Genomic DNA, 27,240 nt, shown 5'->3' on the forward strand with positions numbered 1-27,240 from the left:
ATCCCAGAGAATGCATGTATCTGTGACTTGCACCCACAAATCAAACACATCCTGCAGAATAACACCAGACGGATAGTAACATGTTTAATGTTACTATGGAGCTGTCACTGACCTTGCTGCATTTTACTGAAAAGCTGGGAGTGTTGGCAGGGCATTTCCTGCTGTGGTGGTTGCTGTTTGTTGTAGTCCATGCATATGTTTATTAGTTGTTGCACATCACATTTAGCACTTTCTAGTAAATGTGATGTGCACAATCCTTTGAATAAAGGATTCTGAAGAAGTCCAACTGCGAAGAACTAACAATAAAAAAGCTACAGCCCTTTGGTAGTGTTTAAACCAGTGGTGGGCAACTCCAGGCCTGGAGGGTCTAAAAGTCTCCTGCAACTTTTAGATGTATCTCTACTTCTCAACACACCTGAGTCAAATAATGAGGTCATTAGCAGAACTCTGGAAAACTTGACTGCACTTAGGAGGTGATTCAACTATTGGATTCAAGTGTGTTGGACCAGGGAGACATCTAAGAGTTGCAGGACACCGGCCCTTGAGGCCTGGAGTTGCCCACCCCTGGTTTAAACCCTCTTACCTTTCAACATGTCGTCATGATACAACCAGAAACTTCAATGTACTTTGGTATTTTTTGTGGTAGATTGACATAAAGTAGAACCTTTAAGTTCTGGGCTGTTTGTGTTTTACAACAGCCCAGAACTTAGTCCAATGAAAATCTGAAGACTTGACACCGATGTTCAGAGAAGTTGATCATCCAATCTGACTGAGATTGGAGGTTTTGCAAAGCAAATAAGCAGGAGTTTCTGTCTCTAAATGTTCAAAGCTGGTAAACACGTCTACCCTAAAGCACTTAAAACTTTACTTGCAGCGAAAAATGTTCCTACACAGCATGATATTATGACTGAATACAAAGGCATAGCACATTTCTTAAATTTTTATCCAAAAAAAAGTTTAACAAAAACCCCCACATGTATGAGTTTAATTTCGTTTCTGAGAAGAGAAATGAAAATTATGACTTTTTCAAACACAGCAATTCACAATAAAATATGGCTGTGAAGTGACCCCGCGACCCGACCTCGGATAAGCGGAAGAAGATGGATGGATGGATGGAAGTGACAAATTAAAAAATAAATGACTATTTTTGAAAACTACCAAGTGTAACGAATTACGATTCAACATGAATGAAAGTGCTCCAACTATACCGCTAAAACCTGTGTTTTAGTTTCATTTCACAATGCTCATATATATCCAAACTGCACCATAACTGACCACTATCAGGAACAAATCTCCTGGTGCAACGTTGTCCAAAAACACTTCGACAAATACAGTGCTGTGAGAAAACTCTCGCTATTTCTCAGAGCTTGACGCCACCTAGTGTTTATTCATTAAATTGACAAATGAATGAAAATAATAGACTGAAATATACTACAATGCACATTTTCTCAGTTGCTTGTCTCATTTCTTAGATCAGAATGAAAATTCTCATAACCACTTGTTCAATATTAAAAAGAATCCATGTGCATATAAAAAAAATATTTCCTTTATATTTGAACACATTGCAAATGGTACACCCATCCAAGTGATTATGTACAATTTTACAATTTGGGCCGTTTCCTATTTTATGTCATGTTGATGTCAAAATGTAAAATGGGCTTCAGCAAAACAGCAAACTTCCAGAACTTATAGAGGTAGACCCAGTCACAACTGATTTTCAGATATTATAGTTCATTCGAATTCCATTATCTTCTTTATATTTATCAATTAAATTTCATTAACACACACACACACACACACACACACACACACACACACCCCCCCCCCCCCCCACACACACACACACACAAAACAACAAAACAAAACAAAAACCACTAATGCAGTGGTGTCCACACTTTTTTTTTACAGGTGGCCAAAATTGGCAAATGAACTACTGGCGGGCTTCAAAATTCCTTTAATTAAAAATGCAAAAATTTGTTTATTGTGACTTTTTTTATTTTTTCTCCTGCTCTACAATAAATCAAAATTTTATGGAATATACCATTAAAGATCCATAACATTAAAAAGGCGTTGGACGGCAGCAAATAATTTCCATTTTTTGTGTCTATTTTGTGGGGCAATTGTATTTATTTATTTACCATTTTGACTTGTGATCAGGGGCGCAACAAATCCATTTTAAAGGCCACAAATGGCCCGCAGGCCACACTTTGGACACCCTGCACGAAAGCTTAGTGCAGCAGGTGTCCAAAGTGTGTTAGGTATCACTTGTCCTCTTGGGAAAAAACGTTCTTCTTAATATTTTTATCAAAGGTTACACCTTTAACTAATTACAAATACGATTGGATAAACATTATTATATATATATCTTCCCTTAAAAGGTAAAGTAGGCGGTCCGAAAAGTGACGCAGGAGGGTCAAAGGTAGTTACGTACGTAACGCGTGGTGCTTTGGCGCCAGCAGATTTCGCGGGGTATCAGCAGCACAGTGAACTGTACAGCACAACCACTAAGCACCAATAACCCGGGTTAACGGCTGCATCGACGGGTTCAGGCGGCCCGGAGGGGAGCGAGGCACTCGGTGAAGAGAGCAGAGGTGTGTCGCGGGGAAGTAAAGCGTCTCGGGGCTTTCATGGTGGGTCCTTATCCCATCTGACAAGCAGGAGGTGAGCATACAGAGTCAGTGTGGTAGCCAGCAGTGGAAGCAGGCGGGCTCATGTTGCTCAGGTGAATGTTGAGGTGTTCGCTTTTTGCAGGATGAAGGAAGCTCCTCGGTGAGCTGGCTGTAGAAACCTCAGAGTGGCAGAAAGCAACAACTAGCTGGATAAAGTGCATGTAGCCTGCTAGCGAGGCTAACTTAGGGCAGCTAGTTAGCAGGCTGTCAGCAGAGTTGGTGGAAACCTGTCGGTGTTCAGTTCAGACATGGACAGGCAGACGGACCTGTCACTGTAACTCGTGTCCACGCGTGTTTGTGAAGTATAACCGTGATGTTTGTGTGTCCTGTCTGCAGCTGTGGAGACGGGAGGTGGACACAGCTGGACACACGGCTCTGAGAGGTGAGGAGCTGCGGCTGTTTGCTCCTCAGTCCCGAAGATGTTTGGTGTTCAGATAAAACCTCTGAGCTAAAAACACCAAACCTGCAGCTTCAAACTAAAACTACCCGGTTACGACTCTAACGTACTGTTTTGTCGCGTTTCCCTCACATAACACCCCCCCCCCCCCCATTTATATATATATATATATATAAACAGTACAGACCAAAAGTTTGGACACACCTTTTAATTCAATGAGTTTCCTTTATTTTCATGACTATTGACATTGTAGATTCACACTGAAGGCATCAAAACTATGAATAACACATGTGGAAATATGCACTAAACAAAAAAGTGTAAAACAACTGAAAATAGCCCTTATATTCTAGTTTCTTCAAAGTAGCAACCTTTTACTGTGATTACTACTTTACACACACTCTGCATTTTCTTGATGAGCTTCAAGAGGTCGTCACCTGAAATGGTTTTCACTTCATAGGTCAACCTGCCCTGTCAGGTTAATAAGTGGGATTTCTTGCCTTATAAATAGTCATAAAATAAAGAAAACCCATTGAATTAGAAGGTGTGTCCAAACTTTTGGTCTGTACTGTATATATATATATATATATAAGATGGATGCAAAAGCAAATATGTTAAAAGATTTCCATCATGTGTTCAGATTCAAAAAGTAGGAACATTGAGGCATTTTTGAGAGTTGTGAAAACTCTTGCTAAGGCTGCTTATAGTCAAAATTAAGTTTAGATGATACCTACTGTATCTGAATTGTCTTAATTAGGTCAATTTTACACTTTTCTCTAAATGTGAAACCAACTTTCAAGACATTTTGTGATTTATAGCTGCTGTATTTTTCCCACAGTTTTTAAAAAGCAAACGGTGGATTTACAGAAAATAATTCATACTTGCACAACATGGTGTGCAAATTTTAAACATTGATGTAATTGCTTGCTCCCTAAAAGCACAGGCTAGCTAGAAGATTAATTAACACAATTCAGGACATGAGATTACAACATAACCCACCAGAGAAATATGTAGTTTCCATACCAAACATCACTTGAGTTGAATCCTGGAAGACGGATCAAGGACATAAATGCAACTAATTAAAGTAGCGTAATGTTTAATTCTGTGAATGATTGTGACGTTTGAAGTCCTCACTGTTGCATCCTAAAAACCAATTCTGGTTCAAATCGCACAGAAGACAATTGAAAACATGCATTGTGGGGGCAGCTTAGTCTTGAAACGCTCTGACCCCTGTGTGGAAACGTTCCATATGTTCCCAACTTCACCAGTCCTCAGCCTTTAACTAAGGACTACAGTGCACCTCCACCTGATCACTGTTCAGTGTTTGCAGACTTTTGTCCCAGTTCAATGCGTCAACTACAAACCTAGCTTAATCCGTCTTTACTGTCACTGGGGTATAAAAAACCTTATTCAAAATAAGCAAATGACGCCTAGCCTGGTGGCTTCACTTCACAGGCTTATACTGGCAGGCCACCAGTGTATACTGGGGGAAACCCTGTGTGCTATTGTCTGGTGTTTATAAAGCAGCAAGCAAGGGGCAAGATTTATTTTCCTTGACGCTGATTGGCTGAAGAGTGAATCAGAGTGAAAATGAGTTTGAGAATGGTGTCAAACTCATTTTCATTTTGGGCCAACTCAAGATCACAAACTGAAAAGGGTCGCTTGTGGCAGAGGTTATTGATAAGTCTATCCATTAAATTGTTAAATTACTAACAGCTTCATTCTATTACTTCTTAAAATTGAATAAATGTTGAATATCTTTTCATATTATTGTATCTTGGCATTAAACAGATACATCTGCTTTGATTATGGCCAGCCTAGGGTTTGATACATGGGCTGTAGATGCTAGCTTTTGTGGTAGTGCTGACATGACATTTCCACTGTGCGTATTAAAGCATATTAGGGTTGCTGCTGGCCCTTTCTGCTCATAGATTCTTCCACCAATCCAACCTGCCTTCTGACGTCTTCAGTCTGTCTTCTTTTTTTATCAGAGGCGCCTAGTGGAGGTGAGGAATAATGATGGCTACTGCAGGGCCTCCCAACACCTCCAGCTTCCTCCCTCTGTTGGAGACTCTGGAGGACGGTACGGCCGGACAGTCGGAGCAGACGGACGCCTACCTGACCATCGCCAAGTGAGTCGCCTGCTGTGTTACTCTGCAAGTCAGACAGGGAGAAACTAAACAATCTCTGTGTTTTCCAGTCGCCTCAGTGGGGAGGAAGGCCGCCAGTTCCTCCCAGCAGTAGAGAAGAACTTCTCACGTTTGGGTAAAGTCATACTGGTGAGTCTTGAGCCCATCTGTTTACACTGCCCAGTTAATGTTTTGTGTAGAAAACAATCTTGTTCACCCTGTGATGTACAAGTTGATTAAAACTGGTTTGGATGCTGTTGTCATTTGGTATCTGACACTTTTAGGTACGAAATAAATCCGTCTGCTGTGAGTTGAATTATGCCAACGATACAGAAAGTAGCACCTGTCAGGCAGATGTTATGTACCCACTCAACCAACATACGTAATTTTTTAATGTAGTCATTTTTAGGCCGGCCACAATAAGGAATAAATCTCTCGCCAACTGCAACAGTCTGCTCAAAAGTAGTGGTGGTGAAGTTGCTGTTGATGTAAATCCATGGGCCAACCAACAAATGCAGTGTCCATCCAATCAAATCACTTGCAGGTGGCCCACGACTTGTGCCTCCGCTGAGGTGGCTCCGAGAAACGGGGAGGAAGTGTACAGTATCCGAACATGGATATGAATCTGGCTAGGGCCAACTGAGGAAGAAATGAGTTTTTGAGAGAAAAATCAGCCCGTCTTCCATGTTTCTGGAGCGTGGGAGGAAGCCGGAGCATCCAGAGAGAAACCACAGATTGACATGGAGAACATACAGAGTCCTTCCTGATTGGGATTCATGCCCAAATGCTTCTTGTTATCGATGCTTAGCCTGGACTAAAAACGACCAATGACTGAAAGAAAAATACAAAGATATATTCAAGCCAAAACTATATGTACATATATTATTATTTTTTTGAATTTAAGTTAAAAAAAATAAAATATATACATATACTCCATCCGTAATTCTTCATGTGGCAGTTTTAGCTTCACCTGGTTCAAATTCTGTAAAGCAAACAAAAACTAATTTTAATGACCTTCTGCTATCCAACTATTTATTGGATAATCCAAAATATAATCACCAGATCAGCAATACACTGTGTTGATATAAGTATTTTTTTGGTGGAGATTCATTGTTTTTGCATTTTAGGGAAAAATTGCTAAAATAATCAATTGTTGCTGCTCTGCAACAACTTCACCAATATTTTTATGAATCATATCCTCTCTGTGAATTTAGCTGATTTCTCATTGATTGTATTTCATATTATTGATTAAGGTAATTGACAAAATGTATTACTAGTTTTTCAATTGGTGACTATAAGTAGTTTTTGTGACTTTTAGTTTTTGTGTTTTTATGTTGTGAAGGACTTTGAACTGCCTTTTTTGCTGAAAGGTGCTATACAGATTAACTGGATTGGTCTGTAGCTTCTTAATGATTGTTTGCATAATGTGCACATTTCTTTTTTTACTTCTAACATGGGCGTTGAGTTATTGTGATCTGATGTTCTGTCTTTGTCGTTTCCAGACCCACACAAGCAGTTCCAATGCTGAGCTGAGTCAGGCTGCCCTCCAGGCTTTAGGGTTCTGTGTGTATCACTCCCAGGTTGTTTCCGGAGTCTCCGGTCAGTGGCTCTGATCCGTCGTACGGTTTGAACTTCGGGCGTTGTGTCGTCGCAGCTCAGTGCGAGTCCTCTGTTTTGCAGAGATCTTTGCAGCTCAGATACTGTCGGCTCTCTGCTCCCTGGTGACAAAGTCCATCGACAAGAACACCTGCACCAGAGCCTTATGGGTCATCTCCAAGCAGTGCTTTCCTGCAGACGTAGTCGGCAAAAACGTGAGCGTTGGCATTGATCGGTGTTGACTGGTTCCTCCATGAGCTTAAGGATACAGACTGCTTGGTGTTGTTTACCTCAGGTGCCGACTCTGTTGGCTGCTTTGGAGACTGTGTGGAACAGAGAGGACATCCAGTCTGCAGTGATGGAGCATGAGGCCCTGAACGTGATCATCAGGTCAGACCGTTGTTCTGCTGGTCACTTTGCAATGGTGGACAAAGTACTCATCTCTAGTGCTGGAGTAAAAGTATTGATACTCATGGTCAACGCTTACTCAACTACAAGTTAAAGTTACCTGTCAAAACCTTACTAAAGTTAAAGTGCTTACTTTTGAAAATACTGAAGTATTCAAATTTCCAGATTATATTTTCTAATATCAGCACATGCTCGTATTGTTTGAGTTCTTTTACAGAATCTTGTAACTTGCTGAAACTTGATGAACTAACATGTCGAAACACAGAAAGGCTACATCATGTGTAAAAACTTCAGCATAACAATGACAAAAAAAAACTAAAAAATGTTCTCCCCCACAAACTGCATCAGAAGCTGTATTTCCATGACAAATGTGTTCAAAACTTTGTCAATATTCTGCTAATGTAAACAATTTTTAATTAAATATTTTATTAAATTATTTCTTTATTTTATTTGCAATTGCGGTGTTTCCATTAAATAAGAAATGCAATTAATGTTACACCCGAATGAGCTTGTTCATGCAATAAGTAATTAATAAACATGCCGCATCATCGTCCTCCAACTACTTCCTGTCTTCTTTTTCATAGTTTGCGCCAGTGGCAACATCTGGTGGTTGATCATGTGACTCGTGTGATGTGAAAAGTGTTTCCGTAGTAGTTATGTGAAATAAACTAATATCAATACAGCCAAAAAACTCACCTTATTCTAGCGCCAAAACTGTTTAATCAATAAACGAGTGCGTTTCCTTTAAGCAAATTTATTTTCAGAATGGTAAATTGCACAATAATACAGTGAAATGGAAACGCAGCTGGTGGTAACTATAGACACGTTGCATGTTATTGTCTACATCTGGAAATGTTGCACATCCACACATGCTGGAGAGCCAAATGATGATTCTTTTACTTGCCATCCATAGTAAAGTGCTGCAGCAGTAGAACATTTCCGTTAACTAGACCTGGAGATGTAGGTGGTGTTCATTTAGTTCAGTGCACCACAACAAACAGAAAAATAACCACTAGAAATATAGTGGAGTGAAAGTCATAAGGTCCCCAAAAAATAAATCAAGTAGAGACATTCAAAAAACCTTCAAGTACAGTACTTGAGTAACTGTGTTCTATTACTGTCCACCGCTGCTTCCTGGTCACTTCCTGTTTCCAGCTCTGACCTGCTCTCCTCAGCCTCTCTGCTCGCCTCGTTTCCAGGCTGCTGGAGCAGGTGCCGACCCCGATGTGTGACGGCGCGGTACGCTGGGCGAAGCTGGTCGTCCCCCTGGTGGTGCACTCCGCCTCCAAGGTGCGTCTGCGCGCCGCTGCCGCCTTGGAGATGGGCATTCCTCTGCTGCTGGCCAAACAGATGGAGGTGGCTGCCATCATCGAACCAATGATGTCCACAGTGAGTTTCTCTCTGCCTGTGTGTTTGTGTGACGTATTGCAGTGGATGAAACTAGTTGTGATAAAATGAACTGTGATTGTTCTCACAGAAACTGATCCCAGAGCTGCAGAAGCTCTTCAAGTCCAAGAATGAAACGAACGTCCTGAAGCTCTGGCCATTGTTTGTGAAGCTTCTTGGGAAGGTAAAGCGTCTCCTCTGAATGATGGCTGATGTTTGAGTCATATCCATGACTGAAAACATTCTGCTCTGCACAAAACAAGAGGCTCACCAGGTTACATAAAGCAGCCTCATTTAGATCCACCTTCTAAATGAATCCCAGGTTGAACTTCTGCAACCGTGAAACTATTTGAATTTGAAGAGGATTTCTCCCACTGCTGAGACACTGCTGGTTCTGATGTCACTTATTAACTGGTTCAATAAAAACTCAGCAAACGACTGGTTTGGTTTAACTACAGCCAGAAAGTTGGCTGAAAATGATGTAATGTTCACGATGAATCAGTGAAATTGATCCTTACTCTGGGTTTTATCATTTTCGTCGAAGGTCACAACATAAATCTATGTTAATGTTTCCTGACCTGCATTCTGATCAGTATTTATAAACCCATGTTTGATTCAATAAGATTTTTTAATCAATCGAATGAATAATTCTGTTGATTATTCAATAGAATAAGTGATTTTTTATTGATCCTTCAATTAATTAAAACAACTTTGATTTGTTCAGTCAGTGCAGTTAGGAGTAGAACAGCAAATGTTTAATAAATAATAAACTGAAACTGACAGACAGGATGATTATCTTGGTCAAACGTGTAGAAATAAACTTTACCAAACCATCTGTCAAATGATTCAAAAAGTGCTATTAGAAATTCTTAATATGGGGCGTGCTGTGGTGGCGCAGGGGGTTAGCACGCCCCACGTTTGGAGGCCTTAGTCCTCGACGCGGACGTCGCGGGTTCGACTCCTGGTCCCGACGACCTTTACTGCATGTCTTCCCCCCTCTCCTCACCCTCCTTCCTGTCTGCCTACTGTAGAGAAAATACGAGCCACTAGCGCCGCAAAAACTCTTTGGAGAAAAAAAAGGAAAAAAAAAAAAAGAAATTCTTAATATAATGTAAAATAAATAACAGAGTCTGACGTTGCTCAAAGCATAAGGCATAGAATTAAACTGAATAGATCTGCTCTCATGGATAAGCCACATTGTCAATAATCAATCTAGAATCCTTTCAATATCTGGACTGAAACAGATGCTAATATCGGATTAATAAATCTCTGATTTCTAATATTGTACAAAACCCCCTTAAATGAAAAATCTGCAGAATGCTCCTCTCCTGTTATCTGATCAATTGATTGTCAGAATAATACATATATGAATTGGTAATTAAAATAATTGTTACAGTCGTAGTTGGAACCCTGCTAACAGTTTAGCATCATCATCCTCATCACCATCAGAGCAGATGAGTGCTGAGCTGTGATTGGTGGTAAATCCATTCCATGTCTGTGCTGCTCAGCTGCTGCATAAAGGCGGTCCGTTCATCAACTCCCTGCTGCACCTGGAGGAGCTGGGCTTCCGAAGCTCCTCCCCCACCATCAAGAAGATCGCCTTCATCGCCTGGAAGAGCCTCATCGATAACTTTGCTCTCAACCCAGGTGAGCTGACCCCGCCCCCTTTTCCTCCAACACATCCTCCTCCTCCCTGCTTCTTATTGCCTGAGGTGTGAATCTCTTCCAGACATCCTGTGCAGCTCCAAGCGCATGAAGCTGCTGATGCAGCCGCTCACCTCCATCCACGTCCGGACAGAGGCGCTGCTGCTCACCAAGGTGGAGGTGTGGTGGTACCTCATTGTGCAGCTGGGACCCAATCTGTCCTCCAACTTCGATCAGGTCCAGGATCGCCTACATCTGTCTCCCCCGGCCCTCCACTGTGACGAGTGTATGTTCAGTGTGATGACACCTCTCATCTGTGTGTGTGTTTTGTCCCCTGCAGGTGTCCGTGCCTCTGCTCCAGGTGACCATTGGACCCGATTTGCCGTCCGTTCCAAACACTCCGTCTCGGGCTGCTGCTCAGAACGGAGCCGTGACTCCCAGCACCCCACAGTCAGGTTGGCTGAGTCGCTGAGCAGAAAGTTCCCACTGGAGGAGCAACTTCTGCAGGTTTCTTTTGATGTGTGCAGGCAGCGGCAGCTTCAACACGTCGGCCAGCACGCCCCGGACGTGCCTGAACTCCAGCATGCATCTTCCTGCCAGCTTCTCCTCCATTCAGCAGCTGGGCCTGGAGATGCTGCTGCACTACTTCCTGGGGCCAGAGGTCGTCGCTGCCGCAGCAAAGAACAAACTCGTGTTGAGTCTAGGTGGGTGAGAGAGCTAGCCCTGTCCCGTCACCATGACCAACTCTACTGGACCATAGGCTCTCCATGAAGTTACTGCCATAAATAATAATGTTGTTCTTGAGATCTTTTTCTGGTAATATCATGGTAATGGCATAATAATCCTAGAACACATTCCTGAAAAATTAATGAACTAGTCATTTCTAACCAACATGTAATACTGGAACTGGAAGACGTTTTTAATATCCAAAATAAATAAACGAAACGACAAAATTAATATTAAAGTCGGTAAACAGAATAGTTCTTGATTAAGGGACAAGTTTATACCAACACACCAGACTGACCAGAAAGAGTCGTACAAATGGAAATTATTGATCTTATTTTAATTTATCATGTGATCTGATAATATCTGTACTGGTCCCAATATTTCTAGATTGGTTATCGGTGACAAAGTCCCCAATTCATAAGGGCAGATCTATTCAGCCTGATTCTATGCTTTGTGTTCTGAGTGATGTCATGCTTTATTGTTATTATTCAGAACTCCCAGTTGCTCTTTGTGAATCATTTGACAGAAGGTTTGTTGCAGATTATTTTACATGTTTGACCAAGATAGTCAAGCTGTTGCTTTAGTCCGTTTCAGTTTCTTTATCATTTATTCTACATTGACTGCTCTACTCCTAACTGCACTGACTAAACAAATTAAAATTGTTTTTCCATGTTTGACCAAGCATGTGAAACTATTGGTGTATTTCAGTGCGCTGTACTGGTGCAGAGTTATCAAATACATTTGTAATTTAGTACATTTATGTTTTATGATTTAAAAAAAGAAACGTTTTAAGTCAATCCAGAACTGTTTCTGTGTATCGGATCGGTAACGGCCGATACTAAGCCTCACATATCTGTATCAGAATTTAAAAAAGTGGATGGGTGATCCTTAGTTCTGCTGTCCACTACCAATGTTCTGTCGGTGTGGAGAAGTCTAGGATAGAAATATGTCTTATTCGGATTATCATGGAAAATGTGTTTCCAGATGTGTGTGTCAGTTCCTCTGCTCTATCAGTGATCTGCCCGTCCATCCGTCCGTCCAGCCTCTGTCCAGTCTGTGGTTCCTGCTGATCCTATATTGTTTCAGTTTTACTCTGAATGGAAGTAATTCTTAATAACACCACTGCCTCGTTCTTGATGCTGTGAAGCCAATTTTTGACTTAAACCTGCAGGTCAGAGGTCATCTGCTATCAGATTGGTGATTGGATAAAGTGTTTATTTTTATTTATTTATTTTTTTATTTGCTTCCAGAACCTCTGACCCACCCGATGCTCTCTGGTGCTCCGTCCTTCATGAAGCATGCTGCTGTTCTCATCTCCACCATGAGGGAGGCCTTCATAAACGCCGGCAAAGACGCTCCAGGTACAGAGACATCAACTACTGGAGCAGGTCACACTCAAAATGGCTAAATGTGTTCTTTATTCTTTAATCTCAGGACTGCTTGCTTGGTATGTTTTTATTTCCATCACTGACTTCCGGAAAGTTCTGATTCTTTATTTTTTTTAAGTATGAACAGAATGACTTTCTCCCCAGGTCTGTAAACTTGCAGTCAGGGCCAATCTAGATGACGTGAACCAGATGTTTCCTCTGTCCAGATTACCTGCTAGTCTGACTAGGATTAGAAAGCAGCAGAGCAAGTGACCCTTTCAGTGCCAGCCAAATTCAGAAATACTTCATTGATCCCAGAGGGAAATTAAACAAATGAAATATGAACGCCACAGAGCAATTTTGGCAGATCCATGGAAACTGTATTATAATAAGTTCTGAGCTAACCCTGAATATAAATCGTTTCATTTTTACTTCCCGCCTCCAGAGCCGCTGCTGGCCGTCATCTGGACCAGCCTGGTCCGGTTTGTCAGCTTGACCATAGAGTCAGGTAAGCGCCGGTTTTTCTAGCTTGTAGCTGGTTTAGTGTGATACAGACCACCATGTAAACACACGGTGGTTTACAGAACCTGAACCGAGAGCGGTTCAGGTTCTGTTACCTCTAGGTTAATCTGAGCAGAACCGACTCTGCACCTCAGTGCGTTTGACGTGACTGTTTCAAATGACTATGTCAAATGTTGCTTTTGATTAAAAAAAAACAAAACGATATTGTCAGCCTAGTTCTCCAGCTGTCGAGCACGGTAGTGGCTGGATGGTTGCTGACCGTGAGCTCTGTGATCCTGTGTGTGTGTGTGTTGCTGTGGCTGCTGCTCAGCAGGCGGCTCTACAGTCGTGGGTCCAGCCTTTGCAGCGCCACACAGAGGAATCTGACTGGGTTGGACTGACTCTAGAGATCAGGGTTTGTTAGCCTTCATCCTCGTCTCCTGCACCACCCAGTCTCATCATCATCAGTTTAAGTCTGAGCCTACTGCTCTGTGCTGTAGGCTACAGTGAGGACAGTGAAACCCTGAGGGGCGTGGCCCCGATGATGACGCTTCTCAACATCTAGAACCAATCAGATGTCTGTCTTTGCTGGGTTTGATGGGGTGTGTGTGTTTCAGCAGGCAGTAAGAAGGAGCGGCAAGGCAGTGAGTGTCTCACCCTGATGCTGCAGGCGCTGCAAAGCGTGGTCTCTTCCGAGGCTCTCCCTGCAGACAGAGTCCTGGTGAGGCCGATGGAACATGAGGTCGGGTCCAGACCCGGTCACAACACCGGCCCCTCTAACTGCTGCCCCTGTCTTCCCCTGCAGGTTCTGTTGGAGGCCACAGTGAAGGGTCTGCCTCCAAGAGTGCTGGGCTCCGCCTCCTACCAAGTGGGGAAGATGGACGTTCTGAATGTGAGGGTCTGTGGTTTGTGACGGTGTGTGGAAGGTGGGTTCAGGATGATGATGACATCTGTTTGCCTCTCCAGGGAACCCCAGCTCTGTTCGTCATCCTCTTGCTCTTCAACAGCAGCAAACTGCCGGCCTACCTGGAGCACGACAGGTAGCTCTTCTCTCCAGCCTTACTACAGAAACACTCCATGCGTTCCTGATGAGTGATTATTACTTTTGTGGCAGCAGATTCTTCCAGTGCCTGCAGACTCTGGTGTCGTGCGGCCTGTCTGGACCCACGTCTCCTCTGGCCTTCGCCGAGGCCGTGCTGGGCGTCATGAGCAGCTGTGCAGCGTCTCTGCAGAACAAGGAGCTGCTCTGGAGGATGTGGAGTTTACTAGTCGGCCCTCTGACTGACACCATCACACAGGTGACCTACACTTGGGTTAAACAGCACCGCCAATCTGCCCGTCATCTAAAGTCCAGTCATCATGAGGCTTTCTAAAAGCAGAAACATTCTGGTTTTTATTTCTACACTCTGACTCTTCACACAGGGCTTCAAAGGAGAGACGGACTGAATCTGATATTAATATCTATGCTAGCAACAATATTGAAAAAAATTCTAGACGGGTTGAAGTTGTGCCTGATCAGTAAGGGCAGATTTCTTCGGTCTTAATTCTGTGCTCTTTGTTCTGAGCATACAATCGTGGTTTATTATTTGTTTTACATTATATTTAAAATTTCTAATTGCACTTTCCTAACCAGTCTAATGAAACATTTGTTACAATTTCTTTTTATATGTTTGACCACAATAGTCAGTCTATTGTTTCCATTAGTTTCAGTTAAATTGTTTTACATTGGCTGTTCTACCCTTAATTGCACTTAGTGAACAAATTGCTATATTTCCGTGTGCTGTACTATTCCTGTTATCAGATACATTAATAGTTCAGTACGTTTGTATGAGTTTATTAAAAAAAGGTTTTCAGTCAGTTCAGCTGTTTTTCTGTATCCTATCAGTGTTTTCAGTAAATAAGATCGTCTGATCTCCCAGCATTAAGGGAATCTGGGCTGATTTATTGGTGAACCTCAACTACAAAGTCTTTAGTAAAAGTGCTTCCTGCTATTTAGAATCTCAGTCTCCAGGAGTCGATCTGATTCCAAACCTGGCCACGATGTCAGGCATGGATCTATAGAACTACATTTCTACGTTGAGGCTTTAAATGTTATTCGTTGCGGCTTAAAACTAAAACAGTTTCTTCACCTCTCAGGTTTTCAGAATTTGAGCTGAAACTAGATGTTGCCTTACTTCATTTGCTTCTGGTCCTGGAAGCTCTGCAGCAGCATTTCCAATGACCTGCAGCTGCCTGATTTTAATTTATTTATTATATTTACACAGAACAGTGAAGACACTATTTAAAAAACGCACAAAAAAAGTCTCACCTACTGAAAGTAAAGCCATGCAACAGTTTTTCTGTCTTGTTTTGACGGGAAACTCTTTATTCTGACAATGTTTCTAAGTTCAAAGTTTGGATCAGAGTTGCTGAAATATTATTATTAACCTTAATAAATGAATCTGTTACTGCGTCCCTCTCACAGTCTAATGAGGTGAACCAAGGTGACGCTCTGGAGCATAACTTCAGCGCCATGCACTCTGCCCTGATGTTCCCCATCACTCACCTCCTCCAGCAGGTCTGTTGCTGCGCGTTTTAAATGAACCGTCAGGTAATGGCGGCGTCCTGCTAACCCGAGTGTCTGCTGTGGCCTCAGGCGTCCCAGAAGTCCCTGCTGTCCTCCTGGTCCAAGCTGTACCGCGTGTTCGCTCGCTGCGCCGCCCTGGTGGTGACGGCTGAGGAGAACATCTGCTGCGAGGAGCTCTGTGTGAAGATGGCTGCCGCTGCAGACAGGGAGGCGCTGAGGGTGAGTGATGAGGGTTTTTTTCTGCCAATCTGCTGCGACAATCTGCAACTTTTTCCTCTTTTATCCACAGTTTTTACTCCATGTCAGTTTTTTTTGTTGTTTTTAAGCAGTCATGATTCATGGTGGTGAAATACAAAACTGTTACTGCACAATTTACTGAACAGGTTGTTGCTAGGCAACCAGAGTGAGCGAGTTAGTTCAGTGCTTTTCAGAAAGTTGGGGACAAAATGAGAAAAAAAATTGCAAAAATAGCAACAAAAAAAACCCCCAACTGATTCTGGTAAATGTTTTATCTAAAATTTGTCATCATAATTTTAGTGTTTGTTTTTCACCAATTTTTTAAATATAAGTTAAGACAATTGATTTGAATGTTATTTCTGATTGTCATCTTTCTGATTGGCTGCCAGTCAAATCATCAAGCTACTTTGCTGCTCAAGCTAGCAGAGCTAGCGGGAAATAAAAAAGTTTCTGACATGAAAAACACCAGAGGAGCCGACCAGTAGTACCGCTGTGTATAATTCTGCTGCAAAAAACATAAGCTTTGGAAGTAAAGTAAAATTTGATGTGATTTCATGTAAAATATTACTTACTTTGTTATAATCAAAAGAGGAAGTTGTAATGAAAGATTGTCGTATTTGGCAAAACATAAAATATATATAAATTTTCTTGCCACAGAACTCATGGAAATCTAAAATCAGATGGTATGAGGCGGCATTCATGCTAAATGAATGTACATAACAATTATTGAACAGTGAATAATAGTTCATGCTTTACATATTTTGTGGTTTTGTCTGTGGGTTTGCATGAGCAGATCTCTGGCCAGGAGCTCATACTGAATTGGTGAAAAGCATTATAATTAATGTCTGATAATTCATTAGTCAGATCTCACTAACACCAAGCAACCCAAATCAACTACAAACAATTCATAAATCAATTCCTTCATCAATAATGAGTACAAATCTGCATATTTAACAGCCATGTTTTTGCCAAATATGCAAACAGTTTATAACCAGAACATGTTAAAATCTATTCGTCATGACAACAGAGAAGGCAATTTCACTAAGAGCAGTTGTGCATTTTGGGGGGATACTGCACTCACCTCAAGAGGGTGCCCTTGTGACTTCAGTCATGTTATCTGATCTCAGAGAGACCCACGCAAAGGTGGAGCAGCAATGTCATGAAGAATTTTAAAAGCTACACAAACGTCTAACTCTGCAGGTCCCTTCCACACTGAGCGCCGTCTCCAGCATCCTGCAGGTCATGGTGGAGTGTGTGGACTTCTCTCCCTACACGCCTCACTTTCAGCAGAAGCTGAAGTGTAAGTTTCTTTTATTTTTTTCACTCTTCATTGTGCGGTCGTACCGATCTTATCTTAACACCTGCTTCCTCCCAGCTCCTCACACTCCGCTGAACTGGACGCGGAAGCGGAGCAAAGCCCTGGGGAACCTGTCTGCCTTCCTGTCCCTGCTGGTCCAGAGTCTGCAGGCGTTCCTGGAGGCCCCCGAGGCGGCCCCCGAGGCGGCCCCCGACGCCACGCCCTTGGTCCTGATCTCCATCATGTCCACTCTCTTTGCCAACCTCATCCTGGCCAACGCCGTCACCGAGGCGCTGAGTGCGCTCGTCCAGCCTCTGGCTCTCTTCTATAAGTGCGCTGCGGGCGGCGGCGCTGAATTCTCCCCTCAGCTCCAGGGAAAGGTCAGCACTTCACCTAACCTCTCCATGAAACCATCAGTTTGGTTTAGAGAGGCACCTATTAAATATCAATATCTGTATCGGTCCTGATATTGAAAAAATATCTAAATTTGGAGTGACTTCATGCTTTATTTATTTTACATTATATTCAGAATTCCTAATTTCTCTTTCTGAACCTTTTGAAAGAAAGTTTATTTTTACGTTTGACCAAGATAGTCAACTTATTGTTTCTGTCAGTTTCACTTTATTTATTTTACTTCGGTTGTTGCAATTATTAAATTAATTACATGATAAATTGAAATGAGTTGGATAATTTCCATTCTAAGAGTTATTGAAGGGCAGTTTTGCTTATAGAACTTCATAATCTATTTCATTCTATTTTAATTTGTCATTCATTTTGTCTTCAGTCAGAGGCTTCTTCAGATTGACTGTAATACAGACCACTACAGGAGAACTTTCCTGCCAACAGCCTTCACTAGCTACTAGCTCATTGAATGAATGAGTTACAAGAACATTTATTTTCCCTTTGCGATCAATGAAGTATTGTTGAATTGAATTATTCATTATTTATTTTCTTTGGCTATGTAAAATATCTTCCTGTTGCAGTGTTAAGCCTTCTTACAAAATTAAAGTTTGTCTTTGAGAGAGCAAACACACTTTTTATCACTATTGATATATTACTTGAAAATGGTCTCAAATCAACGATTCTATCATTTATCACAATAGTTTCTGGCACAATTTATCGTCAAGCAAATTCCTTATTGTGACAGGCATAGCTGTTCTACTGCTAATTACACTGAACAAATTAAAGTTGGTTTTTCATGTTTAGCCAACCTTGTGAAGCTATTACTGTATTTAAGTGAGCTGATCTAGCGTAGAGTTGGCAAATGTGTAATATTATGTCTTTGTTTAAGAAAACAGTTCAGCTGTTTCTCTGTATCAAATCTGTATCAGCCGATACTAAACCTCCAATATGTGGATCGGTATTGGAAGTGGAAAAAAGTGGGTCGATGCATCTCTAGTTTGGAGTGTGACTGTTTGTGTGTGTGTTTGTGCTGTAGCTGGAGAAGCTTCTGTGTGAGGTCCTGGGCTGCCTGCAGTCCCGCTCCACTCTGGCCTATGATGACGAACTGCTGGCTCTGCTGTCTCCTCTGCTGTGTGTCGTGTTTCCGCACAAGAACAAGCATCTGCGCTCAGCCGTTGCTCAGTTCTGGAACGCCACCTTTGCCAACACAGTCAGACTCGCGTATCCAGAGGAGCTCAGGTGATTGTCTTCGACAATGTCGCCATAGTGATGCCCGGTTTCTAGTCGTTGACAGCAGTTTTCTTCCTGCAGGCCGGTGCTGAACCAAGTGAAGCAGAAGACTCCGATCATTCTTCCAGGCTTTGAGGTTGTCGGCGTTCCTGATGAGCTCAGTGAGACCTATTCAGTAAGTTGCTCCATGTATGTATTGATCTGGTCTCAAACCTGGAGTGTGTAACTTCTATAAAATGTTTACACTTTAAAACTGTCACCATGTTGTGACTTTATATAAGACAGATAATCTGTGAAAAAAATTATCTCCTTCATGTCCTCCCTTTCCAGCTGTTGCTGAGGAAATGCACTGGTCCCACTCAAAAAGAGCCAATCAGAGCCAGGAGGCGGGGCTTAGCTTTTTTACAAGCAAGCTTGTAAACACACAGCTGAATGTGCTAGTGGCAGAGAAACAACTTACAGGTTTAGACGAACAGTTTATCTGCTATCACCAATAGCTAACTAGCATTCCTGCAGGCTGTGTTAAGGTGAACCAGCTGTAGCTTAGCAGAGAGAAAGTGGGAAAGTGTTAGCATCACTTACTGGAGTGCCAAGACCCTCCTCCTGGCTCTGATTGGATGTTTTTGACCGAGTGGTGTGTTTCTGTAGTTAAAACTGAATTTTTTTTTTTTCCATCCCAGATTATCAGTCTCAAACTATATGACGGTCCTGCAGCCTGCGGCTCTTTGATCCTGTAGTGGCTCTGAATAACTTTGGCTAATAAGGATATAACAAATGCAGGTTTATAGCCGTTTTTCCTGCAATACTTGCATTGAATTTCCACAAAGAATGACACTAAAAGTATCAGTAATGTGTTTTAAGATCAGGTTTTCTTGTCATTACTTTAGAATTAGTTTTTATTTTTTACATCATTTTACATTCCACAGTATGATCCATCCACTATTTGCAAAATCTTATGTTTATCTTCATTTTAAATCCAAAAATGGAAACAAAGTGGTGGTTCTTTAAAAATGACGCCACATTTCCTGTATTATGCCTGAGAGCAAAATATCTCTTTAGATTGTAAAGGTGTTGTTTTTTTTATTTTTATGAAAGTTTAATATAATGTGTGTGTGTGTGTGTGTGTGTTCAGAGTGAAAGCTCCGAGCTTGAGCCAAAGCTCAGTGGGATCCCCATTTCTTCTGCTGGGAAGAGAGACTCCATGCTCAGCAGAGCTGATCTGAAGGACCGCAGCGCCACAAAGGCGGCCAAGCCGGTTCCAGTAGGTTCTGCACCCACACGGTTTACGTCACACAAATTAACATGCATTCCTTTTCAGCCTGAAACGTCTGAATAGAATCCAGAACCCCCAAACGCCCCAAGTGTAACTGACTCACATGTTCTACAGAGAACAAGCAGCTTAAAGGAGGGCAGGAGCCCAGCAGGCAGGGCAGGGGGGACGGCGTGGAGACGTTAAAGCAGGGTTGGGTTTTTAAAACAATATCTGTTGAATCCATCCAAATTAGTTACAACCCAAACTCAAACCTACCAAAACCTGACGGGTCACTGAAACTAACACAGGATTAATCATTTGGTTCTGCTTCATTAGTAGCAAATATGAAAGAAGGTGCTGATCTGTACAGAAGCTAACACTTCTCCCTGGATTCTGTGTTCACGGTGCTATGATGGAATGATTTAGTATGGCCTAATACTAATAATAAATAAGCAGTCCTGCCTTTTCATGCAACTTAAATTTTGATCTAACTGGATTTCTTACACTTTTATTGTTTTTATTTCTTGATGGAAATGTAAATTCATTCAGTTGTCATTTAGAATGATTTGATTTTGTTAATTTATTTGTAAAATATTTTTGTCATACTTTTAGTTGCTGAAAATGAAACACTTGCACAGACTGTGGTTATTTCAGGCTCCAAAAGCACAAAACTGGAGAGAGATTAACAAAATGAGATGAAGCTGTAACTGATGATTCTACAAAGTATTGACTCAGGCTGGCTAAATACACACAGACGCCACTCTTTCAAGATTTTTATTTTATTTTTTTATTTTTTTTTACAAATAATGTCAACTTTTTTCATTTAAGTTTTTGAGCTACTTTGTGTCGGTCTGCCACCTAATAATTTTCCCTGTGGAATTTTAGCAATCAAAATACTCGACTCATTGGACAAATCGTTCCAGCTTTAGTCTGGTACCTGCCCACTTTAAGGTTCGGTTCTGGGATCAGGTAGGTGCTGATGGTTACCCAGAGCTTCACTCACATTCAGTCATCCTCCATGGTGATGATGGATCACTACCTACTCCTAATAATGGAATAAAGGACGTGATTCTGACTTGCATTAAGAACAAACAACTTCTATGTTAGGTTGGTCTTTAGCACTAAATCCAAACAGAATCAACATGGTGACAATGAAAATGCTCCACTCAGCTCCTGTTCCACATTGAGGGGAAAAGCAGGTTAGCACTTCTCTATTTTTCTTCTTTCTGCAGACGAAGTTGGACTTTGGTTCTCCCAAACCTCCACGCAGGCACGTCCTGGAGGAAGAGGCTTCCATCGACTTTGTCTTCATTCCTCCTGAGACAAAGGAGAGGGTTCTAACTGAACACCAGAAGGAGGTGAAAAGAACCAAAAGGTCAGATTCTTCCCCCCTCATCTGCACCAGTCATTCCTACTGTATCCTGTCACCATGGTGATGCTGATGATTGCTGTGGTACAGGGTTGATATTCCGGCCATGTACAACAACCTGGACGCTTCTCAGGACACGACCGTTTTCAGCCAGTACACCCAGAGCCAAGACGACTCTCTGTAAGTTCACCTGCTGTAATGTGAGCAAATTTATTTTGTGGGATTTAAAGGCTCTTGTTTAACAATCAGCTTTTCTTCAGGGATAAAGTTCCAACTGAACAGGTCGATGGCATCCCACCAGAATCTCCCAGTGAGGTAACAAAGCATTAAAACTCTGCTGGATATCAGTTTCTTTGGCCGTCTTTTGTTGAATGAGTCTAGAACAGTGTTTCTCAGTTCCGGTGCTCAGGGACTACTGACCCTGCTTATTTTAAATGTCTCTGTTCCAGAACAGCCGATTCAAATGACTGCATACAACATATTATGGCGCTATAGCTGGGGGTATCTTTACAAAACAAAGAAATTATGATTTCCTTACAAGCTGTTGAAACTTTAAAATTTCTTTGTTTGTAACCTTCCAATTCCCTGTTATACCTTTCTGTGGCCAATGTGTGAATCTACTATTTGCAGTAGGGAAAAAAACCTGCATCATGAGCAGGTCATTGCAAAATCCAAGCACTTCAGAGTCTCCATGTGTAGCTTTGACTAAATTTTACCTTTTGTACCCTGGTTCAAATTTGTCTTTGAAAGCCTTATATGGATGTTCTTGCTCACGTCTGCAGACAAGTTAACGTCTTTGTTTTCCTTAATGTTTTTCAGACAGAAGAGAAACCCAGAGAAGATGCTGAAATTCTTTCTAAAGAAACTCAAGACTACTCCCGTCCTAAACATGATGACAAAATGGAGGAGAGCATCCCAGATTCAGCAGATGTTTTTCTGGAGGAGTCTACTAAAAGCACTGAGAGGACTGAAGACATAGACGTTGAATTAAAAGACAGTGCGAGTCCAAACACGTCTGCTTCTTCTGATTTGGTGTCGGGGACTCCTCAAAAACCCAGCAGTCGGCGCCAGTCATTTATTACCTTGGAAAAGTATGGCGAGGGAAAGCCGGCCAGTCCCAGCAGTGGATCGTCTTTTACAGGTCCTCTTGTAAAGATGTCCAAAAGTCAAGATCACTCTAGCAAGAAGAACATATTGTCCCCTGAGGCCTCACAGACATCCACAGCACCAAACTGTCAAGATCCCACTCCTTCAGAAACGGTTGGTCCACAGTGTCCTGGAAGCGAGTCTCCTCGGAGGCCTAAAGAGTCGAGGACAAGAAGTGAGCCGGTAAGATTGATTGAGAGAATGCAAAGTGACTCGGCAGAGGAGGAAGATGTTATCCCTGACACGCAGACAAAAGACGAGGACAAAGAAAGCACTAGTTACTCAGAAGAAATCAACTCTTCCAGTCAGGATGAGGAATCTGAAACGGTGTTGGATGATTCCCAGTCATCTCTGACCCAGACACCTTCAGGTGAACCAAGACGATCCAGACGCCACAGAATAAGACCTCAGCTCCCTGGAGAAGACCCAGACGACCGTGAGGCAAAATACACACACGTCAAAAGAAGACGTTCTGGAGAAGATCCAAAAAGTGAATCTTCTAATTTGGCACCAAGCAGACCGAACACAAGAAGTAAACAGGCTGCGGAGGAGAACAGTAGCAGAATCCAGCTGCGATCGAAGTCTCAAGGCAACGCCAATGAATCTAGCCAAAGTAACTCTCAGGTAAGACACCGAAAGAAGATCAAACTTAACAACATTTCAGAGGATCTTCTTGGATCTCCTGAGCATAAAAGGAGAAGCACCAGTGGGCTGGATTCTAGCCAGACTGACATCAAATCAGAATCACTCTCTGGTCATGAAAGCCAAAAGCACAGAAAACGCAATGAGATTAGCAAAGTTTCAAAGGAGGGTGGTGACGCTGAAAAGCCCAAAGAAGAATTCAACCACACTGTTACAGAGAGTATGGTAGATCTGTCTCAGAAAGACGATCCCTACCCAAACACCGACTCCCAAACGGTCGTACCTTTGGCTCAGACTGAAAAGTCTGAGGAGGTAAAGTTTGAAGAACAGACTGAACAAGGTGAGAGCCAAAAGGAAAAGCAAGACGTTGTCACATCTTCTCCCCAGTGTGAAGACAAATCTCGAGAGCAGATAGATTCTGATGTCGTCATGTTTTCTCCAGTGGAAGAGTCCAAAGGTGAAACTAGAAATTTGCTACAGAATCTGGAAATTATCCAAGACAATGCCATAGAAACTGTGATTGACAACTGTAGCCAGGAAGACTCCCAGGTCACGCCTTCGTCTGACAGTCAGATCAGACGAAGATCCAGGCGAAGCAAAGCAACAGAGTCTGAAGACAAAGATGATAGCATCAACTCTTCAGGACGGTTGACACGTTCTCAGACGTCCACCCCTGTCAATCAACCTGAAGCTGGAGTTGGAGGCAGGACCAGAAGGCGCAAACTAGAATCTAGTCAAAGCTCAACCCCAGAAAGTTCTCGGTCATTAGATTCATCCGGATCAGGGTCGTCTCAAGGCAAGGGCAGACTAAGATCCTCTCAGTCATCAGCATCCAGTGTAGAGACGCCAGAGTCAGAGTCCTCAGAAGTCTTAGTTAACGCCGTTCGCAAAAAGAAAGGGAGGAAACCTCGAGCATCTCTGAAGAGTCCACTTCCTCTTGAAACGAAGGAGGACATATTGGAAGATGCTTCTCAAAATTCGGAGACACAAAACAGTTTAGAAGAATCATTAGAGAACCAAGATTCAAAGGAATCTGGAAGCAAGACAGAGTCAAATGAGGAAGAGTCTGAGTCCCCAATGATTACTGAGACACCGGCTGATTTACCTCTGGAGACAGAAGATTCAAAGAAGACAGAAAGTGAAGAGGCAAGCCAGGATACCAGGTCACTGGACACTACTGAACAAAGAGACTCAAACAGTGAAAAGGATTCTTTACAAGAAGTAGAAGTGCTTGAATCTTCTGTGTTTGGAGACGCACCAGCACAAGATTCATGTCTGCCGGCTGAGGAGAAACTGCAAGCCTCGGAGACATCCAAAGAAACAGCAGAAAAGGTTTCTGAAACTGAAGGAGTTACCGAAAAACAGGAGGAATCAAATTCAGACCAGCAAGACTTTCCAGCTCCTCCTCCAGAAGAACCCTCTCCTGAGGAGCTTCAGCAAAGTCAGATGGAGTGTGCACAGGTCACTGAAGATGAGGAACCGTCTGCCACACACCAGGTCTCTGAGGCCAGTGCTAAGGAGGACATTACTCTACAAGACAATGAAGATGGTCAACCTGAGACATCTGAGGACAAACTCGAAAAGGCACCTGCCACCGAAACGTCAGGTGCTGCTGATCTGGACTGCATCACTGCAGCGTCCTCACAAGCTGCTGCCCAGGACTCTCCAGTTAAACAAAAAGACCTGGAGGCTGTAACAGAACCAGATGTCGGACAGAGTCCCAGCAATGGGCTGTTGAAGGGAACATGGTCTCCTTCAGCTTCCCCTTCCAACAGCATCCTCAAGAAATGCCAGAAGAGACAGTTAGAGGTGGAAACGACCTCTCCTCTTGTCAAGGTAAGTAACCCATGCAGCTCTAAGTCCATAAGACTAAAACTTGGTAAAACCTGTGATTTGTTTGTCATGCTTTCATTGTTTTTACCTTCGCAGTCCCGCCGTGTATCTTTCGCTAACCCCATCCAACAGCAGGAGACGGCTGATGACATCGACCGGCGCAGTCCGGCTCTGAGGACCAGCTCTCCCAGAAGGTCCAAAGGATGTAACGTCCCTCAGCTGAAGGTATACAAGAACCTGGTGATGTATTTCACATGTGGAACAGACGGTTTCCTTAACGCTCTACTTCTTTACTCAGCACATTACAACTCCAACAAAAGGCATGCTGGTCCTGAGCCCCAGAAATATCCACAGTCCAAGTTACAGGAGCTCCAAGAAGTGCCTGGTAGGTCGGCATGTTCTGGGAAGTGGAGGGAACAACTTACTGCTTTTGTTGTAGCAGAGTTACAACACAGTTGTAGCCATTACATTGGATTTCCATATGTACTTTAATGCTCTTATTTTGAAACTTTTGACCAACTCTGATATCTCACTTGCTGTGGTGACTCAGTTTTTTTGTAAACTAGCCAAAATTCAAACTCTGCTGTGGATGTTTTTCATATCAGCCATGTCTCAACAGAAGTGATTATTAGTTGTACATGAAATTTCAGAACAGGTTTCTCTTTGGTTGGCTCAGATTTCTGAAATGACTCGGGAGCCTCGAGCCGTGCCCAGGGACTGCATCTACCCGTCCCTGGTGGGCTGCTCGGCCCCCGTGGAGGCTGTGCTTTCTCAGATCTCTTCCACCATGTGGTGAGAGCAGCAGACGTCACACACTGAAACATTTCGACATGTGTTCCTTAAGACGGTTAGACGGCGGTGTAAAAACCATTCAGCTTGGCCTGACAAGCTTCCTGTTGGTTAACCACACAGGTCTCGAGGGTTCGGACAGCTGATTCGCGCTCGAAACGTCAAATCAGTGGGCGACCTCTGCGCCCTGACTCCGTCTGAGATCAAGACTCTGCCCATCCGATCTCCAAAGATCTCCAACGTCAAGAAGGCGCTGAAGATCTATGAGCAGCAGGTAACCCTCAGGTCACGACGGTGCTGGTCAAGTTGTCATCGGCGTCTTTGTAACATCTGAGCTTCTGTCGTCCAGCGCAAAGGGAGAGCAGATGAGCTGAAGAGCTTCGACGAAACAGAGAGGATGACCTCTGAGGTGGAGGAGGCGGCCAGTCCTCACAACCATGACGACGAGAAGACCTCAGCAGAGACTCTGGGTGGGTAAACACTGGGTGCCTTCAACAAAGCTCTCCACCTCACAAAAAGTTCTTATTGCAAAAGTTTGATATTGCACCTTTAACTTCTGCTCACATACCACAGAATGTTGTTTTCCTTCATTTCTGCGTGTTCTTCATGTGTCCGCTCACAGCCACAGAGCTGCTGGACGAGCCGCTGCCTGCAGACGCTGCGGCGGAGCACCAGGACATGGAGCAGCGACCCGCGGTGCCGGCGGACCCCGCTGCAGAGCTGCCGGCGGCCGTGGAGGCTCTGGCTTGCAGGGCGACCCCTCTGGAGCTCAGCCGCTGCTCACCACAACAGCTGCTGCAGATGCACGAGCAGCTGGGAGGCATGATGAGGGGCGTAGCGGTGGAGCTGCAGGCGCGCCTCTGCCACGCCAGCGACAAACACAGAGTGGCTGCCAGGAGCGGACAGACGCACTGAGGCTCGGCGAAGTCTGCTGAGGAATTTGCAATAGAAGAATGAAGGTTTTCCTGCTGATGGAGGATCTTATGGGCTTCAATTTGGATCAATTGACCTTTTTTATTTTTATTTTGTATCATTGGTTGTTTTTAAGAACAGTTCATTTTCTGATCAAGCTGTTTGAGTAGATTATAAAATTTAAAAAGTAATTGTAAACAGCGTCGGATGTTTTTAAGCCGTTTCTGAATGAACTTCATCTTCCTACTTTTGGATTTGACCTCTGTAAATAAGGAGCGTTTCCCTCCATCGGGCTGATTTTAGGCTGCTTACAACTCGCCTGTGGTGGTGTATATTTTATCAAACTTCTTTTCCATCCCTTCAGTTTTGTCTTAACATTTTTCTTGTTTTAACAGACTGTCCCACAGTGTGCTCTATACTTATTTTGTGGATTAAAATTCCTAAATAAAAGCAGTGTAAAGACTTTATGCAGGATGTCTCTTCGAGTTATCATTCGGCGTATGCTGTGTGGAACATTATGTATTTAGACCATAAACGTGAATTCATATTTAATTTGAAGATTTCTGGTGATGTGTACCTGTGTCTATAAGGAGGACAGACATCGCCCTTTATGACAGTAAGGGTAAGTACTGTACATGTAAATTGATTCGGCTCATCAACATCACCCTAAAACTGTTGGAAAACTCCAAACTATTTTTTGGCTTTTGACTAGTGGAATCTGAAAAGATTGATCTCCACCTCCTTC

At 42.9% G+C, this 27,240-nt stretch overlaps 1 protein-coding gene across 3 annotated transcripts; it reads left to right on the forward strand.

Annotated features, from left to right (window-relative positions):
* Positions 1-2,441: 2,441 nt before the first annotated feature.
* On the forward strand, positions 2,442-26,962 carry rif1 (replication timing regulatory factor 1). 3 transcript variants are annotated; one of them, XM_023336933.1, is made up of 36 exons: positions 2,442-2,661; positions 3,006-3,051; positions 5,055-5,195; positions 5,264-5,342; positions 6,695-6,791; positions 6,873-7,003; positions 7,084-7,178; positions 8,396-8,585; positions 8,674-8,766; positions 10,091-10,229; positions 10,312-10,463; positions 10,567-10,681; positions 10,754-10,930; positions 12,203-12,313; positions 12,765-12,827; positions 13,438-13,541; positions 13,626-13,712; positions 13,787-13,860; positions 13,938-14,118; positions 15,285-15,377; positions 15,456-15,605; positions 16,824-16,923; positions 16,999-17,300; positions 18,359-18,561; positions 18,634-18,727; positions 19,685-19,813; positions 21,037-21,179; positions 21,264-21,353; positions 21,434-21,488; positions 21,993-24,797; positions 24,891-25,019; positions 25,093-25,179; positions 25,471-25,586; positions 25,707-25,857; positions 25,933-26,053; positions 26,206-26,962. In XM_023336933.1, the coding sequence occupies exons 3-36, from the start codon at positions 5,080-5,082 to the stop codon at positions 26,496-26,498; spliced, it is 7,065 nt and encodes a 2,354-aa protein (XP_023192701.1). In that variant the 5' UTR covers positions 2,442-2,661; positions 3,006-3,051; positions 5,055-5,079; the 3' UTR covers positions 26,499-26,962. The 3 variants fall into 3 exon arrangements, with proteins under 3 accessions (XP_023192701.1, XP_023192703.1, XP_023192702.1); XM_023336935.1 differs by having other exon boundaries at positions 13,441-13,541; XM_023336934.1 differs by lacking the exon at positions 3,006-3,051.
* The last annotated feature ends 278 nt before the right edge of the window (positions 26,963-27,240 follow it).

This window comes from Xiphophorus maculatus, chromosome 7 (genome assembly GCF_002775205.1).
Source record: "Xiphophorus maculatus strain JP 163 A chromosome 7, X_maculatus-5.0-male, whole genome shotgun sequence".
In the NCBI taxonomy this organism is placed as follows: domain Eukaryota; kingdom Metazoa; phylum Chordata; class Actinopteri; order Cyprinodontiformes; family Poeciliidae; genus Xiphophorus; species Xiphophorus maculatus.

Bases quoted from the DNA above. Each gene is read 5' to 3' on its own strand.
- rif1 (XM_023336933.1), top strand. From the start codon at position 5,080: ATGATGGCTACTGCAGGGCCTCCCAACACCTCCAGCTTCCTCCCTCTG. The intron at 10,931-12,202 runs GTGGGTGAGAGA...ATTTGCTTCCAG, and splicing joins CAAACTCGTGTTGAGTCTAG to AACCTCTGACCCACCCGATG. The intron at 15,606-16,823 runs GTGAGTGATGAG...CTAACTCTGCAG, and splicing joins CAGACAGGGAGGCGCTGAGG to GTCCCTTCCACACTGAGCGC.